Source organism: Amblyomma americanum, chromosome 1 (genome assembly GCF_052857255.1).
Source record: "Amblyomma americanum isolate KBUSLIRL-KWMA chromosome 1, ASM5285725v1, whole genome shotgun sequence".
Taxonomy (NCBI): Eukaryota; Metazoa; Arthropoda; class Arachnida; order Ixodida; family Ixodidae; genus Amblyomma; species Amblyomma americanum.
In genome coordinates, this window is record NC_135497.1 from 560423087 (window position 1) to 560442177 (window position 19091).

The 19091-nt window shown below is 49.1% G+C and overlaps 1 protein-coding gene across 1 annotated transcript in view; it reads left to right on the plus strand.

The window, feature by feature from the left end:
- The first annotated feature begins 830 nt into the window (after positions 1-830).
- Positions 831-19091, plus strand: part of LOC144130049 (dorsal-ventral patterning tolloid-like protein 1) — a 32280-nt gene continuing 14019 nt past the window's right edge. Inside the window, exons 1-4 of the mRNA XM_077664081.1 lie at positions 831-1077; positions 16082-16209; positions 16275-16430; positions 16491-16799. Coding sequence (XP_077520207.1) covers positions 831-1077; positions 16082-16209; positions 16275-16430; positions 16491-16799 — 840 coding nt within the window. The remainder of the gene's footprint in view (positions 1078-16081; positions 16210-16274; positions 16431-16490; positions 16800-19091) is intronic.

The following is a 19091-nucleotide window of genomic DNA, read 5'->3' on the forward strand; positions in this document are numbered from 1 at the left end:
AAAAAGCCGCGGTTTCCACTTGCACAATGAGCTGCTGCGTTGCTGCCTCTCTTCAAGATCAGGAACATCTTTGAAGTCTGCTCACTGTTTCAAGTATGGAGACTGCACTTTTTGATATTGTTGATGGCTACGCGCGCTGCAAGCTTGGAAAATTTCCCTCCTGCTACTACGTATAATGCTGAGATCAATTTCCTATCGCGTCATCTGCTGTGATTCCAAGTTCCTTGTTAGGTAGCGCTGGCGCAGGCCAGATATGCATTTATATGCCTCGATCTTTCTTCAATAAAGCAGTTGTCAGTAGCGCGCGTGCTCGTCTTGTCTGTATCTCGTCCCGTCCTTTGCGCTAAGAATATGCCTGTAAAATCCGAACACCAACTAGCCCAACAACTCACCCTGTTGACGCATAGGTACCGCTGGGAAAGGCATCTTTACACCAGTAGCAAGAAAGCTTGGAGTTAACCAGCGCACATGCGTGCCCAAAATTCAGGGATGGTTTGGCACTGGCGTGATACGAAAATATACCGTGATAGTAATTCGATAGAATTAAAAAATAAAAACCGGAGTGCTTCGCATGGAGTTGGGTCCGTTTTGGTGGGTAGGTAGCGCTGTGAGCTGTTTAAATTAATGAGCGGAAACCTCCTATCCTAACAGCGGAATCCGAACCAGCGCCTGCGCGAGCACATCACCTCCGCTGGTCGCTGCTTTAGACCACTTGGCCATTGCCGCAGCCTCACGTCGAACGTGCTGAACTGCCAGTCTCTCGCTCTGCGCTAATCAAGCAGTAGTCAGCGCACAAAGGGTGTCACAAATCGTGGCGCCAGCAACTCCAAATGGATGCCAATGGCGAGCTCTGGGTCCGCATCACCGTAGACTGTGCACTACTGTCCACGAGATTGGCTGACCGCATTACGCAGGTGCACAGAGATGAGGACGAACGGTTCAGTCCGCGAAGCGATCACAACCGCCTCCTCCTGTCGTTCTTCCACCTGGCGTCAACGTGGAGGGCCTGCCCAGGTCCTATGAGGGTTCCTGAGAAGGTCCTAAGAAGCTGTGGCAGTGCAGTTTGTGCAGAGCGGGGTGCGTGAGCAGGCACCGACGTATGAGGCATATCTCTATGAACTGAGGCACATCATGCGCCAGTACGAAGTACACACCTGCTCGTGGGGCAGCACCCATTGAAGGCCGTGGTGGGACCAGAAAGCGAATCAAGCTTTGGAAGCGAGGTGAGCAGCAAATCGGCTACACCGCAGAGCGGTCAAGCTCTATCCCATCGAAGACTGTCGCCCAGCATAAGAAGAGTATTTTCGCTGCAAGCACCACGTGCAAAGGAAAACTGCCCAGTGCAGCCATCGGCAGCGACAAGTGATCACGCTTGCTGGCCCTGACGGCAACCGGCGGTTTTGGTTGCACCACTCCGACATAACCTGAGGGACGAGGATACTGAATTAGCGGTCACCGGCCTCTCTCAACGTCCAACGCGGCACCTGCAAGCAGTGTACGGTCAACCGGTATGTGAACCGTCAATGCGAGTAACAGCTCCCTGTGTCATGGCAGGTGACACCACTAGCACTGGAGCGGGCTGTTTCCCATATCGAGGCGCACACATCCCCGCGGGCCTGGTTAAATACCTCTGCAAACAGGCACGAGACCGAACTGCACGTAGGAATCATATCGGATGACACTACACCCGCTGATTGTCTTCAAGCGCGCGCGTGCCAAAGAGTGGAGCTGACCAATGCCTTCTCCGGGACTATAGGCTAAAGAAGGTAAGCAGCGTGCTGTACCGCTTTTTCACCCACATTGGGAAAATATGAATGGTCGGTTGGGCCGAAGCAAACGGACACCACACGAAATTGGAGTCCGGATTGTAACAGGGCCAACGCTTCGAAGATAACCTCTTAGCTTGACCCAATGCATTGAGATAGCACGTCGAGAGTCACGGTGACTTATTGGATGTTTCCCGGGCGCAACTAAGGACTACAATAGCGTTAAGCTTAAGCTACTACCACGCCGCATGAAGTCGATCGACATGCCACAATAGTCGGCAGATTTGCTGGAACAGCTCAGAACCAGTCGCTGTTCCACGAGGCCTGAGGCAAGGACGGCCCTCATCTCCAGCCCTGTGAACAATTTACAGCTCGGAAATGGAACAGCTGCTCACCGATTCCGGTACAGGCTTGAAGCCTACCTTCTCATAGGCAGATCTTCCGGAATCATGGACGCTCACCGTGCTAGCATTTGTGGATGACATTAAGCAGTTGGCCGAGAGTGAGGCGCAGTTTCAAAGGTTAATAACAAAAGGGTTGAAAATTGGGCGAGTTGGTACGAATTCATAGTGATGTGGCACCTCAGGACAAGGACGTAGACGGAGTGACGAATTCTGTTGTCGTCACTCCGTCTACGTCCTTGTACTTGTGGTGAAACATCACTATGAGTTGATAACAACATGTGCAGACCACCTAGCTACATTGGGCTGACCTTCAACCCCGCCAAATCGGCTGTTTTGCGTTTCTCGGGCTCGTCAGACGACACTCCTACGGTGCCCAATGGAGACACCTCTCCTCGAGCCATAGAATACCGGAACCTTGGAGTTCTCCTAACCGCGGAAGGTGCGGTACTGCAATTATGCCCTACAAGTGAGGCCCCGCAATTATGCAACTCGAAAAAAACAACACAAACACAGGCTCGGTGCTCGGCGCGACTGCAGGCCCACGGCGATTTGAAGTGAACTAGCCCTCGTCTAAGCGCTCTGCTGATTCGAACGATCCCTGGTTTCGCATTCTGCCAGCCCGGCCGAACCGATGCTGCGATGCGCAGCGAAACGAGCTGCCATGAGGTTATGGGTTATGGGGTTTTAACGTCCCAAAGCGACTCAGGCTATGTGGGACGCCGGAGTGATGGGCTCCGGAAATTTCGGCCACCTGGGGTTCTTTAACGTGCATGTCAGTATTTAGCGTTGTACATAGCAGAACTCGTTCAAATGTGCGAAAAGACCATCGCGGCGTCGCCGCTTTCTTGTTTTCATTTTTAAGCACAGTATTTAAAGCAGCTGATCTTTTCGATCTCCGGCGGCGCGTTTGAATCGTTGCGAGCGTCAAGCACATCACATGCGTGAGCCTAGAGCCGCTTGCCTTGTGCAATTTCACTTTCACTCTATTCGCTTCTTCTCCCGGTACAAATTAAAAATGCCAGGACAAGAAGAAAAAGCTGTTATGCAAGCAGGTATGCAGACTGTCTTTGTTAGCAGGGTGCATTTCAACACATTACAATGAATTACACACAAAAACTTCTACAGGGTCGGTTAAAAGTTCTCAGTCGAAAGGGTCTGCTTTTCAGCAGTATAATTACGACACCCCCGAAGCTCTAAATATCTGCAGATGATAGAAGAAGAATCGTTCTATCCTCTGAGAACCTTGAAACCTTTAGCGGCATCTTGAATGCCAGGATATGCCGATAAAAGAAGACCCTGTGGCCTGGGAACCTCTGACCAACCCTGTATACTTGCCTACAGTAGCATACATACACCTATAGCAAAACAAGATGCCCGCGTCTGTACTACGATTCCTGACGACGTCCAGCATGTCTGACGTTTGGCGATGTGGAGCGCTGGTGGCGCGGCCCATGCTGCGCCAGTGCTGTCGAATAACCAGCGTCTTCCATGTCAGGGGCCAGCACCTCATTTCATTGCCCTCGATCGACACGGCAATTAAGTGAGGCCGTCGAAGAAGCCGAATCCCAGTGTGAGTTGCAGCTCACCCAGCCTCGTAAGCATCAGGACAGCGAACAGTTTGCACTAAGTTGCACGTTCTGTTTGTGCTCAACGCCTTCACGAGAGGGCGCCCGGAGTCGAGATCGCACCGGAGGCTGCCAGGGCGAGTCCAAGTGCAACTCCAAATCTGCCACCGTGGATGCTTCCTCGATGTATCTGGCCATCGGTACGGGCACTCTTCGCAGGACGAAAACTCTACCCCCACGAGGCAACGTGTTCACACGAGGACGTTAAAGAGCATTCGCTATGGTTGCAGCATTGCACACGATGGTAAACGTCGGCATTCCCGGACACTTAAAGGACGTGGTCTAGAATACAGATTTTTCTCGTGTAGCCAAATTATGTTTACGAGGGTGTTGTTGCGGGCACGATATCTCCTCTAGGTTTTTCTGGCGGGAATGCTGGAAAGACAACGAAAATTAGGTTGCCGTTTTGGGCGAAAGTGCGCACGAAGTTGCGGTAGTCGTGTCGTATGAAGACCCAACAGTTCAACTGCGTTGTTTGTCGAATAGCAGCGAACCAGGGCAGCATTAGCTTGTAGTACGACTCCGGTAGTCTGTGAGCACCATACGTTAAACTGAACGCACCGCAAGGATTTCTCGAGGCGAGGTTCAGACTTAGCTTCGATTTTTTTCTCAACTACGTTGGCAAAGTACCCCGCGTTATCTGCTCGGCACACGTCAGCGTCTACTTCCTACAGGCTCTTCAAGTTGGCGATGATGCTTACTTGAAGGCACAGCCATCGCTGAAGAAACACCCTTTCAGGAGACCATATATTGTCCAAAGACTTCCAATGATCTCTCGCGGCGATCACCCCACAGAGAGCTCACTGATGGTTCTTTTCTTCATAAGCGCAGTGATGAAATTTTCGGCTTCCTTGTGTGGGGGAGACGTCGAGGGCTGTGGGACTGTCCTGTTCGTGGAGCGGGACTGGGACTCGTGCTTTGGGAACAAGTCCCATCGAGCCCTTGGAGTGACTATTGCTCGTAGTCGTAAACAAGTGGCATATGTGCTTGTTAAATTCGGGGAGAAAGAGAGAGAGATTTGGTTTTTGAGGAAAGGAAATGGCGCACTAATCATCTCACATATCTTGGTGAACATCCGAACCGCGCCGTAAGCGAAGGAATATAAAGGAGGGAGTGAAAGAAGAAAGGAAGAAAGAGGTACCGTAGTGGAGGTATCCGGAATAATTTCGACCACCTGTGGATATTTAGCGTGCACTGACATCGCACAGCACACGGGGGCATTTCGCGTTTCGCCTCCATCGAAACGCGGCCGCCGAGTTTGGGTTCGCACCCGGGTACAGGTGCAACTTCGGGGGCCAAGGAGAGTTATGGCGGCCTCGAGACGCTGGAGGAAAGTCAGTTTCCAGTAGACCTCCTCGTACCATACGCTCTTTACTATACAGCATGGGAGGCTGGTAAGGCGTAGATCACACCGAGACCGTCTTGCGTATTGCAGTGATGGAGTAGAGGTAGAGCATATGCCTTGTGTGTTAGAGGACCGCGATTAGAATCCCGATATTGCGGCAATTCTCTGCCGGAAAGAAAAATACGAGTTCTGTTGTAATTCATTTACCAGGTCTGGGGTACGCCCTGGTCCCGCTGGCCATGCAGATAGCCTACTCCCTCCGCCAGTGCATGATTTGGCTACCGTGGTGTATTACTTGGCCACGACCTCCTCTATGAACACACCAATTAACACCCGGTCCGAACTTCTAGCGGCTGCGGAGCAACTAACCAAGGTGTTGGTCAGACCCGTGACGTAGCCGAGGGTCCTAAGAATCTCCGGCTCCAATCAGGCCGCCATTGGTAACTGAACCTGGAAATGTTTGTCGCTAGAACCTTACTCAGTCAGGCTAGCCTATCAATGCTGTTTCAGGAACTAGCAGGTATTAAGTGGCATGCGATAGGGCTTAGTGAAGTCAGGACATATGAAGACTATACAGTGCAAAATGTGGGCACATACTATGCTATCATGGTTTAGCGAACAGACGAGAAATAGTTCTCGGATTCGTGATCAATAAAAAAATAGCTGGCAAAACAGAGGAATTATACAGCATTAATGAGAGGATTGCAGTTATCAGAGTGAAGCTTAGTAAGATGTAGAAATTGAAGGTGGTACAGGCCTACGTGTCTACTTCCAGTCATGTTTACCACATAGTAGAAAGCTTCTATCAATAAGTGGAATCGCCAATGGGTAAAGTAAAAGCTCAGCACACTGTCATAATGGGCGAGTTCAATGCCACGGTCGTCAAGAAGCAACGAGGAGACCATGCAGCAGGGCAATGTTGCATCGGTTCTAGGAAAAGCAGAGGGAAGCTATTGCTATATTTGACAGATCGGAATAATTTACGGATCATGAATACCTGTTTCCCCAAACTGAAGAACCAGAAGTGGTCGTGGAAAGGTCTGAATGGCAAGACAAAAAAAAAAATGGCTCTCGTTTAGCTCTGGTTAAACCTGAAGTGACGCGATAGCTACTGCTGGCCGAATACAACTTGCTGAGTTCAATTGCAAAGTCAGACTTTCGCCCCTCCGTTTCTCTGGGCGTTCCTTCTTCATCTTCGTACCACTTAACACTGCGCATGCGCACAGGTGTTGCAGCTCGGTTTCGCCGGCGCGCTGCGCTGCCGGCAGAAGCAGCTGCTCCGCACCACGGGCCTGGACACGTGAGCAACCACGTGACGAACCGCCGCCGCGGTGGCTCAGTGGTTATGACGCTCGGTTGCTGACCCAAAAGACGCGCGTTCCATCCCCGCCGCCGCGGTTGAATTTCGATGGAGGCGAAATTCTAGAGGCCCGTGTACTGTACGATGTCAGTGCACGTTAAAGAACCCCTGGTGGTCAAAATTTCCGGAGCCCTTAACTACGGCCTTCCCTCATATCCTCAATCGCTTTGGGACGTTAAACCCCATAAACCAAACCACGTGACGAACCACGTGACCAGCCACGCACCGCGCCGTTGGCAGCTGCTCCGCACCACGTGACCAACCACGTGACAGCGTGGCGGCGCAGCCACAGGGTGGCGGCGCGGCCACCGCCACTGCGCCGCCACGCTGAAGGCTCGAAATGCTACCGTAATGTAGCTATAGCTACAAAATTGGACGGACACTTAGGCTCCCGCCTTCAGATTATGAAGCGATAGCGTAGTGCCCATATATGCAGAATTGGCCATTCTCTACTTAACGTTCATGGATCTCTGGGAGTCCTCATACCTCTCCTGGGGCAGTGATGCAGCGGTTAAGCGACGCGCCACTGCAGTGCGTTGGCAGGCGCTGACACGGGTGCTGCTTGTGCGACCCAGGTTGCTCTTGCCGAGCAACCTCTAGCGGCCGGTCATCAATTTAATTCCCACCTACCATGACCCGCAGTTTGCTTGCAATACGGTGGGCAGGTTGTGAAGACGCTACAAGTTTTCGCGACTTAGGTGGAATGTGGCCTGTTGGGCGAGTTGGTTACGCATTTAACACCAGCGCTTGAAGACACGGACAGAAAAGTGAGACACACACAATGCGCTAACTGACAACTGAACGTTATTCGTGAAACAATGCTGAATAAACAGTCGACAATCAGTCCCGTTACATGTTCTTTCATACCCTTAACTTCGCGCTGTTATCGAAGGAAATGGCATTTTTGGGTGCGGGAAGTTAAGAGTACGAAGGAACACGTGACGGGACTGATCGCCGACTCTTTTATCTGCACTGTGTATATTGTGCATTGCTTCATGAATGAAATTCAGTTGTCCGTTCAGCGCTTTGTGCGAGTCTCAACTTTCTGTGCGTGTCTTCAAGCGCTGGTTTTGATAATTGACTTGAGTGGCCCACCTGCCTCCTAAATTTATTCTCTGGGGATTTTTCATGGGTTTTTCGCTCGCGGTCAATGGCGCCCACGGCGTCGCCGAATTTTCTGTGACACGGGTTCCTTAGCGCTGCCGTGTTAACACAATTCATATTGTACTCGCATCCTGGCATCCTGCCGGGTGTGGAGGTGGTGTGCTAAATGAGATGTAGTGACCACAGGATGGTAAGGTCTCGAATTAGCCTAGACTTCAAGAGAAAACGAAGGAATATAGCAAGGAAGAAGCCCTTAAACGAGTTAGCGATATGAGGGAAAGTAGAGGAATTCGGGGTCTCCTTGCAGAAGAGACATTTAATTTTAAACGAGGTCTACAACCTTAGCGTTCAAGCACTGAATGATAATCTAACATATATGATTGGTGTTGCTCATTAGAAGTAGGAGGTAGGGTAGCTGGAGAGGATATATTTAAGCATGGAAGCCTCTAACCCCATATATAGAATAGAACCGGCAAAGCTATCAAACTTCTTCAGTAAGCGTAAGGCATCTGTCATAAGGAAATATAATCCTAATGGCTTGAGCATGCGCTTCGTATGCGGGAGGTGCGGGGCTCGTTCCCCAGTGTCCTCGGATACCCACCGGCGATACAATTGGTACAAGCTGTCCCTTTGCCTAGTGCTCGGCTTTTTTATGGTGAAATGCTTGGAAACCTGCCGCTAGTGTATGCCCATGGACTTCGCTCTGCAACTCAAATAAAAAAGTCGCCATTCACCGCCTCCCCGCACTGCGACAACGTGACTCACAGCCTTAACCCCTCATCTCCTTCCCTGCATACTTAAAGATAGTGTTCCTGTATTTATTTCGTTACTATCAGGGCCGTTTAGGTATTCTAGATAGGAGTGGTAAGTGATTAATCATAATCAAATACAAAATGAGAGTTATTAACATAAATAATGAAGAAGCGCAGATTCTGGTTCTGGGAAGCAGACGATGCAGGTGGGCAGGTGGTTCCAGTCTGAGTTGGTCGTGGGCAGGAAAGAATGAAAGAACTGGTTAGTTCTGCAGCTTGGAACACTAACCTTGAAACGGTGATCAATACGGGATGATACATAACTTGGAGCAGTGAAGAGACTTTGTTTTAACGATTAATTTGTGTAATATATTTTGTGGAAAGTTATAAGTCTAGAAAGATGACGCCGCAGTGAAAAGTCTTGAAGGTCTAGAGTTTGCTTCATGAGTGTGATGCTAGACGAACGAGAGTAGTTAGACAAGATAAAACGGGCTGAACGATGAAACGGGCTGTATATGCTCCCGCAGGGAGCAGAGTTGCGCGAAGGTCCACCATCATGATCCAAGCTGTTCGGGAAAGCCACCGCTCGTGCGTACAAGGACTGCGTTCATGGGCTCGCTGTGTAGAGCGCTCGCGCTTGTTTTTTTTACTTACGTACAAGTTGCACTTGATCGCAATTTTTTAAACGTAACGCCAAAAACTGATCTGTGATTTGTCGAGGGTGTGCATACAGCATGAAAAAAAAAATCGCCAAAGGTTAACAGCAAACTGTAGTCAAAACAAATTGACGAAAAATACAAGAAACGGCCTGCGAGTTTTTTTTTCTGGAACAAGTAATTTCAGATGAACAAGCAATCCCGTTCCGGATGGGACGGAGTCTGTCCCGTCCTGTCTTCCTCTGTGCGCGTCTCTTAAAAAAAAAGTATTGCGATGATTTACTTTTTTCACAACTAGGACCGCCGCGTGTTCTCTGCGAGTTATACACGGAAAATATGGAAACGTATCTCCCTAGAACCACATTAAAATGATTGTGCAGCTTGTTGCAGGCAAGCAGACTAAAGCAACACCAATGCATTGAACAGGCGAGTCTATACTAACGTAAAAATTTCAAACTCCACTGCTTGCGCAAAACATTTGAATTGCTTGCGTAAAACATTTCACAAAATGTAGCCCATAGCTAATTGCAGTGAAATTACGAATGATCTTGAAAGTACTCTTTGTCGTTGATATTATTTCCTCATTTTTATTAAAAACATTATATTTTCATGTCGACTAATGGCGTTCGGAGCGGCAAGGAAAAACAGATGCGCAACTCTGCTCCCTGGGGGAGCATATACAGGAACACTCCTTAAAAACGCTAGCTACTGCCCCCCCCCCCCCCCCACACACACACACACACTCACCCCTGATGAAGGAGCCGAGCCGGCTTCGAAACGTTGGGTATCGAATTAGTTTTTTGGCTTGAGAAGTAGGGTTTATTATGTCTTCAAACCCAACCAGACAGGCAAATCTGTCGAAATGTTTCGTTTTCAATCGAAATGGGTCTTTTACCAAACCTTGTGCACACAGAAGTTGGAGGCACATTTAAGCTCCGCCTTACAGTATGATGCGACAGCGGTTCCTCCAGCCCACGCAGACACGGACACTGTTGCCTCTTTCAGAATAGCCACCCTCGGTGGCTGAGTGGTTATGGCAGTCGGCTGCTGACCCGAAAGACGCAGGTTCGATCCCGGCCGTGGCGGCCGTTTTTCGATGGAGGCAAATTCTACAGGCCCGTGTACTGTGCGATGCCAGCGCGCTAAAGAACCCCAAGTTGTTGAAATTTCCGGAGCCCTCCACTACGGCGCCCCTCATAGCCTGAGTCGCTTTGGGACGTTATACCCATAAAACCAAATCTTTCAGAATCACATTCATTATGTGAAAGACCACACGTACGACATACTGTGGGGTTTTAATTTAAGAGATAAATACGTTCTCCAAATCTAATCGCGGCTGACACACTTCAAAACAGCCCGGACCCCACCACGTGATAGCGTACGCTACCGAGCGCATGCCGACCTCGGCGGGCCTTACTCTGAGGGAACAAAGAATCGACACACTGGCTGACACAAACAGGCATTTATTGCTACAATAAAGCCAGCTTAAAAAAAATGCGCTAAGGAATCGAGATCGTCCGACTCACCAGCAAGGTTCCGAGCGAATGTTCGCCCAAGCTAGGGCAGGGGATACTCCGGAGCCGAACGGGGCGAGATACGGGGGAATGTTCGATGGATGGATGGAAGGTACGAGCTTCCCTTTTGAATCAGAGTTATGGCAGTTGCCACCATGCTCAGCTTTTTTCCCTTTATTTTTGTTAAACTGTGCTGTAAAAAGTCTTCACATCTCCGAAGGCGGTGTGAAGGTCTCCGCTGCAAGGCCTGCTTCATGTGCCTGAAGACAAGGAGAGTCCTCCATGGTATACACTTTCGGCCACGTGGGTATATTTAAGGTTAAGGGTATGTGGGGACTCTCCCTCACGACTTCCTCTTTGGTTAGCTTTCCCGCGGTGCACCCTCCCACGGCTCCGCCTCGAGGAAGGGCGCGCCACGTAACTCTCCCTGGTTAGTTACCTTCACTAACAAGGAAGCGCGCCGGCGTCACAGCGACACGAGCGCCAGGGACGGCGTGATCGCTGCGCGTGCGGGAGAGCACATCCTCTCGGGGGCTGGGACGGCTGGGACGTCGTCGCGAGCGGACGTGTCGCCCGCGGCGCTCCGCTCATCGCCAGCGGGGCGAGGCCTCGTGCGGAGGAACGTTCTCCCGCATCTCGCCCCGTCCGGCCGCGGAGTATCCCTTGTCCTGGCATGGGCGAATATTGGCTCGTAACCTTGCTGGTGAGTCGGACGACCTCTATTCCTTAGCGTGTTCGTTGCTAGTTGGCGTTATTGTTGCTGTAGCAATAAATGGCTGCTTGTGTCAGCCAGAGTGTCATTCCTTTGTTCCCTCAGAGCAAGGCCTGCCTTGGTCGGCGTGCGCTCGGTAACGTACGCGACAACTGGGTGGGGTCCGGGCGGCTTCGAACTATGTCAGCCGCGATTAAATGGGGGAAAACGTATTTATCTCAGAGGCAGCGATGACGTAGAGGTAAAGCGTCCGCCTCGCGCGCAGCAGGACCGGGGCTCAAATCCTGGTGCTGCGTAATTCTCCACCGGGTAAAAAAACGCGGTTCGATGGAATTGCATAGCGAGGCCTGGGGTGCGGCCTGATCTCGGTGACCAGAACCGACAACGCACTCCCTCACCAGAACAGGACTTGGCTACCCTGGTGTAGCACTTGGCCACAACCTTCTATGAAGAAACCTATTAACCCTCGGCCCGCAGTCCCCAGCGGCTGCGGAGCAAGTGACCACGGTGGCGGTCAGACCTGTAACGCAGCGGAGGGTGCTAAGAATTTCTGGCTCCGGACAGGCCGCCATTGGAATCTGAACCTGGCAACGTTTAACGCTAGAACTTTATCTAGTGAGGGTAGCCTAGCAGCGCTGTTCGAGGAACTGGTGGGAATTAAATGGGATGTGATAGGGCTTAGCGAAGTTAGGAGGACAGGTGAGGCGTATACTGTACTAAAGGACGGACACATACTGTGCTATCGCGGATTAGAGGAGAGACGAGAACTAGGTGTGGAGTTTCTCATTAATCAGGATATAGATGGAAACGTAGAGGAGTTCTATAGTGTTAACGAGAGGGTAGCAGCTATTGTAATTAGGCTGAATAGGAGGTACAAGCTGAACGTGGTACAGGCTTACGCGCCTACATCCAGCCATGATGACCACACCGTTGAAAGTCTCTATGAGGACGTAGAATCGGCAATGAATAAAGTAAAATCACAGTACACTGTACTGATGGGCGACTTCAACGCGAAGGTGGGCAAGAAGCAAGCTGACGACCACGCGGAAGGTGGCTATGGAATAGGTGCTAGAAGTACCAGGGGAGAGTTAGTCGAATTCGCAGATGGAAATAATTTACGTATCATGAATACTTTCTTCCGCAAATGAGAAAACAGGAAGTGGACCTGGAAGAGCCCCGGTGGTGAGACTAAAAATGAAATTGACTTCATACTATGCGCTCAACCCGGCATCGTTCAGGATGTGGCCGTCCTCGTAAAGGTGCGCTGTAGCGACCACAGAATGGTAAGGTCTCGAATTAGCTTAGACTTGAAGAGGGAATGGAAGACGCTCGTTAACAGTAAGTCCATTAACGAGTTAGCCGTAAGAGGGAAAGTGCAGGAATTTAGGATAGCGCTGCAAAACAGATATTCAGTTTTAACTGAGGAAGGCGATCTTGATGTTCATACAATGAACGATGATGTGACAGCGATCATTACGGAGTGCGCAGTAGAAGTAGGCGGTAGGACAGTTCGACAGGATACCGGAAAGCTATCTCAGGTGACGAAAGATCTGATTAAGATACGCCAAACCATGAGGGCGTCTAACCCTACCGACAGAATAGAACTGACAGATGAATCCAAGTTCATAAATAAGCCAAGGTAGCCGACATAAGGAAGTGTAATATGGAGAGAATCGGGCATGCTCTGAAGAACGGAGGTAGCATAAAAGCGGTGAATAGGAAACTAGGCATAGGTAAAAACCAGATGTATGCGTTAAGAGACAAGCAGGGCAATTGAATTAGCAGTATGTATGGTTAACGTAGCCGAAGAGTTCTACACAAACCTGTAAAGTAGCCAATGTAATCAGAGCGTTAATGAGAAAGGCAGTAGTGCAAAACAATGCGTCATGCTGCCGGTAACGAAAGAGGAAGTAAAGAAAGCCTTAGGAGCAATGGAAAGGGGATAAGCAGCTGGGGAGGATCACGTAACAGCAGATCTGTTGAAGGATGGAGGGACATCGCGCTGGAAAAACTAGCCACCCTGCATACGCAACGCCTTATGACCTCGACCGTACCAAAAGCTTGGAAGAATTGAAACATTATCTTAATTCATAAGAAGGGAGACGCCAAGGACTTGAAAAATTACAGACCGATGAGCTTGTTATCTATTGCTTAGAAGATATTTACTAAGGTCATCGCTAATAGAGTCAGGGCAACCTTGGACTTTAATCAACCAAATGATCAGGCAGGCTTTCGTAAAGGATATTCCACAATAGATCATATTCGCACTATCAATCAGGTGATAGAGAAATGCGCAGAATATAACCAACCTCTATATATTGCCCAAATTGATTACGAGAAAGCATTCAACTCAGTGGAAACCTCAGCAGTCATACAGGCATTGCGTAATCAAGGGGTAGAAGAGCCTTATTTCAATATACTGGAACATATATATAGCAACTGCACAGCTACTATAGTCCTCCATAAAGTCAACAATAAAATTCCAATAAGGAAGGGCGTCAGGCAAGGAGACACGATCTCGCCAATGCTATTCACCACTTGTTTACAGGAGGTATTCCGAGGCATGAATTGGGAACAGTTGGCATAATAGTAAATGGAGAATACCTAAATAACCTGCGATTCGCTAATGACATTGCCTTGCGAGTCACTAAGGAGGTGAACTGCAAATCATGATCAATGATTTAGGCAGAGCAGAACGCTGGGTCTAAAAATTAAAATGCAGAATACCAAGGTAATGTTCAACAGTGTAGCAAGGCAACAGCAGTTCATAATTGGCAGCGAGAGCCTGGAAATTGTAAACTAGTCTACTTATGGCAGGTAGTGACAGCTGATCCGGATCATAAGAGGGAAATAACTAGAAGGATAATAATGGGGTGGAGCGCATATGGCAGGTTCTCTCGGATCATGAAGGGCATTTTACCAATTTCCCTCAAGAGAAAAGTGTACAACAGCTGTATCTCACCGGTACTCACCTACGGGGCAGAAACGTGGAGGCTGACGACAAGAGTTCAGCTTAAGTTAAGAACAACGCAGCGAGCCATGGAAAGAAAAATGATAGGTGTAACGTTAAGAGACCGGAAGCGGGCAGAGTGGGTGAGGAAACAAACGTGGGTTAATGACATCCTAGTCGAAATCAAGAGGAATAAATGGGCTTGGGCAGGGCATGTAATGCGAAGGCAAGATAACCGCTTGTCCTTAAGGGTAACGGAGTGGATTCCAAGAGAAAGTAAGCGTAGCTGTGGATGGAAGAAGGTTAGGTGGACGGATGAGATTATGAAGTTTGCAGGCAAAGTGTGGATGCAGTTGGGAAAGGACAGGATTAATTGGAGAGACATGGGAGAGTCCTTTGTCCTGCAGTGGGTGTAGTAAGGCTGATGATGATGATGGTGGTATTTATCTTTCCTGTTAAAACCCCACAATACATATAAAGCCCCGCTTTAGCCAAACCGTACGAACGTGCCTGCGTGGCGTAGCGGTAGCGTGTTTGATTCGCGACCCGAGGGCCAGGGGCTCGATTCCTGTAGTCTACGTAGGTGCGGTTACTAGGTAAACAACGATGCGTCTGCTGCGTAGCAGCGTGAGAGGCCAGGCTCGCAACTTGAGTCATCGTTTGCTCTGTGTTTATATAAGGGTGAGAGGCAGACGGTGGCCGACGGCCAGTGCGCTTGGCGCCTTGCTCGCGGTTACTGCGACCACAAGATCCGATGCGCCGCTGGTGTGGCTGGAACTATCTTTGGGAGACCCTTGTAACAGATTATTCTGCAGCGCCAGCGGCAGCGCCGACACCAGCTTTTCTGCAACACGGGGTCTTTACGTTTCCGCGTTAAAGGGGCCACAATGGGTTTTACCGGACAAGGTCCCTCGCTGATAGGTTTTGCAATCTTTTTCCCTTTTTTTATTCTGTGGCGAGCGCTTGTGGTGTCTTCTCTTTCTGAGTCCGTCGTTTTTTTGCGTTGTTTTCGAAGATGTGCCAACTAGCACAAATGTCGGTAAAGTATAATATACAGAGAAGCCATCATTCTCTAAAGAACTGTCTCCAGTAATTCGGAACAAGTGCCGACACATTGTGGAGTTTAACGTTCGAAGTTAGCGCGTTGACATCATCCGCGACGTAGGAATGAAGGAGAATGTCCGAGTAGGTGCACCACAGAACGTGACAGGCCGCTAGACTTGGCAGCACTGGCTGCAGGCGCTAACCCGAAATTTAAGCTCATTGGAAGACTGGAGGCAGAAATTAGACGTACGTGCTAAGACATGGCGCGCAATATTATTACTATTATTATTATTACAGATATATACAGTAGCCGAAATAACGAAACGGTGGCGGCGCAGACGAATCGAACATCCCTCTGGTGGGCGGCCGCTGTCTTCGTCATCTACACGGCAGACACAACAGGGCTTCGCAGGAATGGGTTCTATTCCCACTGACACCTTGGTTCTCTTTTGCGCTAGTTCAGAGCTTCCGTGCAGAAAAGTGAGCCGCGCCTACAACGTCATTATGTGAATTTACAGTTTCATATGATATGCTCCGTACCGTCACTTGTGCGCTCCAAGTAACGATGAGAGACTAGCCTACTGTTAGGCCCACGGCGCTACTTCCAACATACTATACTCTCAGCACCTGTGAGTTTATATTGAGGCTTGCACCGAGCAGCATAGCGTGTGGCAACCTCGTCTAGTGGACAGTTTCACTTTCGTTTTGAGCATCACTTTTTGCTAAGATCCTTGTCAGCGCGTGTATAGGGCTGGTAACTTCCTTCAAGGCAGGGATTACTTTTCGAGGTGCGCAAATCGGAAGCAAGCATCCTCTTCCTATCTGACCTTCCGCTCTTGCTTGTCCTAGGCACGTGCACGCACCAGATCAGTGCGCCGCTCGGGGAAATCAACAGTCCCAACTACCCGGACGCCTACCCGAGTAGAAAGGACTGTGCCTGGCTCTTCACAACCACTCCGGGACACCGGCTCAAACTGGTACGCCACAATCTTGATGCTAGAGCGCAGTGCCGTTCAGTGCTCTCGTTTGCCCCTTTGAGCAGATATTCAACGACTTTGAGCTGGAGCCGCATCAGGAGTGCGCGTACGACCACATCTCCCTGTACGACGGCGACAGCACAGACGCCCCGACGCTGGGTCGCTTCTGCGGGGCCAAGGTGCCCCACCCCATCCTCTCCACCACCAACCGCATGTACATGGTGAGTCTGGATTACACCTGAATGTGACAAGCCGAGCAACCGTTCTTGTCACGTGCGCAGGTGTTCAAAAGCGACGCCTCCGTGCAGCGCAAGGGCTTCAAGGCGTCCCACTCGACGGCCTGCGGAGGGCGGCTGCTGGCGACCGGGCGCACCGTGGAGCACCTCTACTCCCACGCCAAGTACGGCGACCAGAACTACGAGAACCGCGAGGACTGCGACTGGCTCGTGGAGGCCGAGTCGGGTCGTGTGCGACTGCGCTTCCTCACCTTCGAGCTGGAGCACGAGCAGGACTGCGGCTACGACTTTGTCCAGCTTTTCGACGGCTACGACGACTCGGCACCCCAGCTAGGAAGGTTCTGTGGAAACAAGGTACGCCCCTTTTCTCCACGGCGATGCTCGAGTGCTTCTTGCGATGCTCCCTGTGGCCATTTTTCGACATGGTCTGTGAACACTACATGTAAATAAAGGCTTCGCGGAAGTGTAGCAGTTCACTACCGGTGCCCGGAAGGAAAAACTGATTTCAAGAACCGCCTTGCTACGCTTATAGATAAGACCAATATTTTATCTGCTATGCCGTAGCTCAAAAATTCAACCTTTGCATTGTGTGAACACTACTCTGCACGAGTCCGATTAGCCCACCAAAAATTGTGCGCTGTTGGCAAGGGACGTGACAGCAAGTTCAAGATGCGTTTCGACGAACTTATAAACTTATCATCGGCGAAAAGCAATTTATCTACGATGCCGAATCAGATTCTGTTTTAGAGGCCAAGTCGTAGCGCTCAATGCCGACGGCTACGCTCTCATTTCTCCCTCCTCCTCGCCACCAGTCGGGCTGGAAAAGAATACCTGCAGATAAGACCATGCCAGTAACGTACACGAACATCTGCAGTTATTTATAAAAAAAAATAGGCCATTGAAACCCTCCTGCACGATAACAACCCTGACGTTGCTATTTTTACCGAATCGTGGCTAAGCCCTGACGTCGAAAATAGCCAGTTATTTAACGACGAGAGCGTATTCGCTGTTCATAGGCTTGGGTGGGCCAAGTGCTAGGTTTTATAAACGCCAGTGTACCTTCATTTCCAGCCACGAAATAATTTGTGTCGGAATATCTCTTATCATCACTGCTTGCTACCGTGCGCCTGATTCCGATCGCACCTTTGTTGACGAGCTTTCCAGTGCCCTTTCGAACATAATAATAATAATAATTGGTTTTTGGGGGAAAGGAAATGGCGCATTATCTGTCTCATATATCAGATACTGCGCCATTTCCTTTCCCCCCAAAACCAATTATTATTATTATTATTATTATTATTATTATTATTATTATTATTATTATTATTATGTTCGAAAGGGCACTGGAAAGCTCGTCAACAAATGTGCGATCGGAATCAGGCGCACGGTAGCAAGCAGTGATATTCCGACACAAATTATTTTTTGGCTGGAAATGAAGGTACACTAGAGTTTACAAAACCTAGCACTTTTCGAACATGCGTTTTCGCTTTCGAAACGCTGAACACGTTGTTTGTGAGGATTTAAACTTCCCAAGTACTGAGTGGAATAATCTGTACGCTTCTTCTCGTCAGTCCAACTAATTTCTTGACCTTATACTCACATTTGACCTCACAGCCACCCGGGACTAATATTCTTGACCTTATCCTTGTCTCAAATCGAGATTTTAACCAATCATTTTCTTATGTTGATTTCCTCAGTGATCATAAACTCTTATTGTATGATCTTTCTGTTCCAATCCCTATCAAAGAACTGTCACTGAAATGCATCCGTAGTTACATGAGGGTCCATTTCGCTAAGATCAATTCTGAGCGTACATATTTTTCGTACTTCCAAGAATCTCCTACTGGAATAATAGATCAAAACTGGCTGCTTTATAAAAATAAAATTCTATCGCTTATTGACGTTCACGTTCTTCTCATATGTATTCGCGGTGATGCTAGGAAGTCGTGGTATTCCAACGCACTAAAAATAAATTTTTTTCATCAGGAGTTGCCGAACATTACTGGTAGTAACCATAAGAAATTTTGGTGCACGCTAGCACCACGCACTGACCGTTCACGAGGCATTACCTTGCAAGGGTGGTCAAACGGGCTGGTTGGTAGCAATTATTTGGAAAAACAAGGCACATTTTTAGACACGGTCAGAGGCAGATATAACGACACAGCGCTGACTTCAACTAGTTCTTTATTGCAGAGTGACACAGTATATATACGAAAAGTGGGCGGGAATACATGGGAAGCAGCTGCTATGTTTGCGTGCGACAGAAAGATAACTCAGGTGAAAAGACACGAGGTGATAAAGTGCAACTGGGAGTGTATAAAAGGTAAGGGCTGGTAGAGGATGGCACCGAAAGGCAGGAACAGAATCACAAATGACAATGCGATAACAACATGAAAAATAAGAAAAAAATATAGTAAAAGCCAAAAGGGCATTACTAGCAGAATGAAGATAAAATGCATTAAAAGTTCCAAACCAGGCCGTTAAAAACAAAGACAATTAAAATCGACTAAAATAGCAAGAAAAAGCATAAAAAAGGAGGAAATTCGATCAAAAGGTTAAATTCAGAACCCATCCAATAAAAACGCCGAGGATATGATTCAGAACCCACCCAAAAGACATCGAGGTTAGGAAAAGACTGCCTAATTA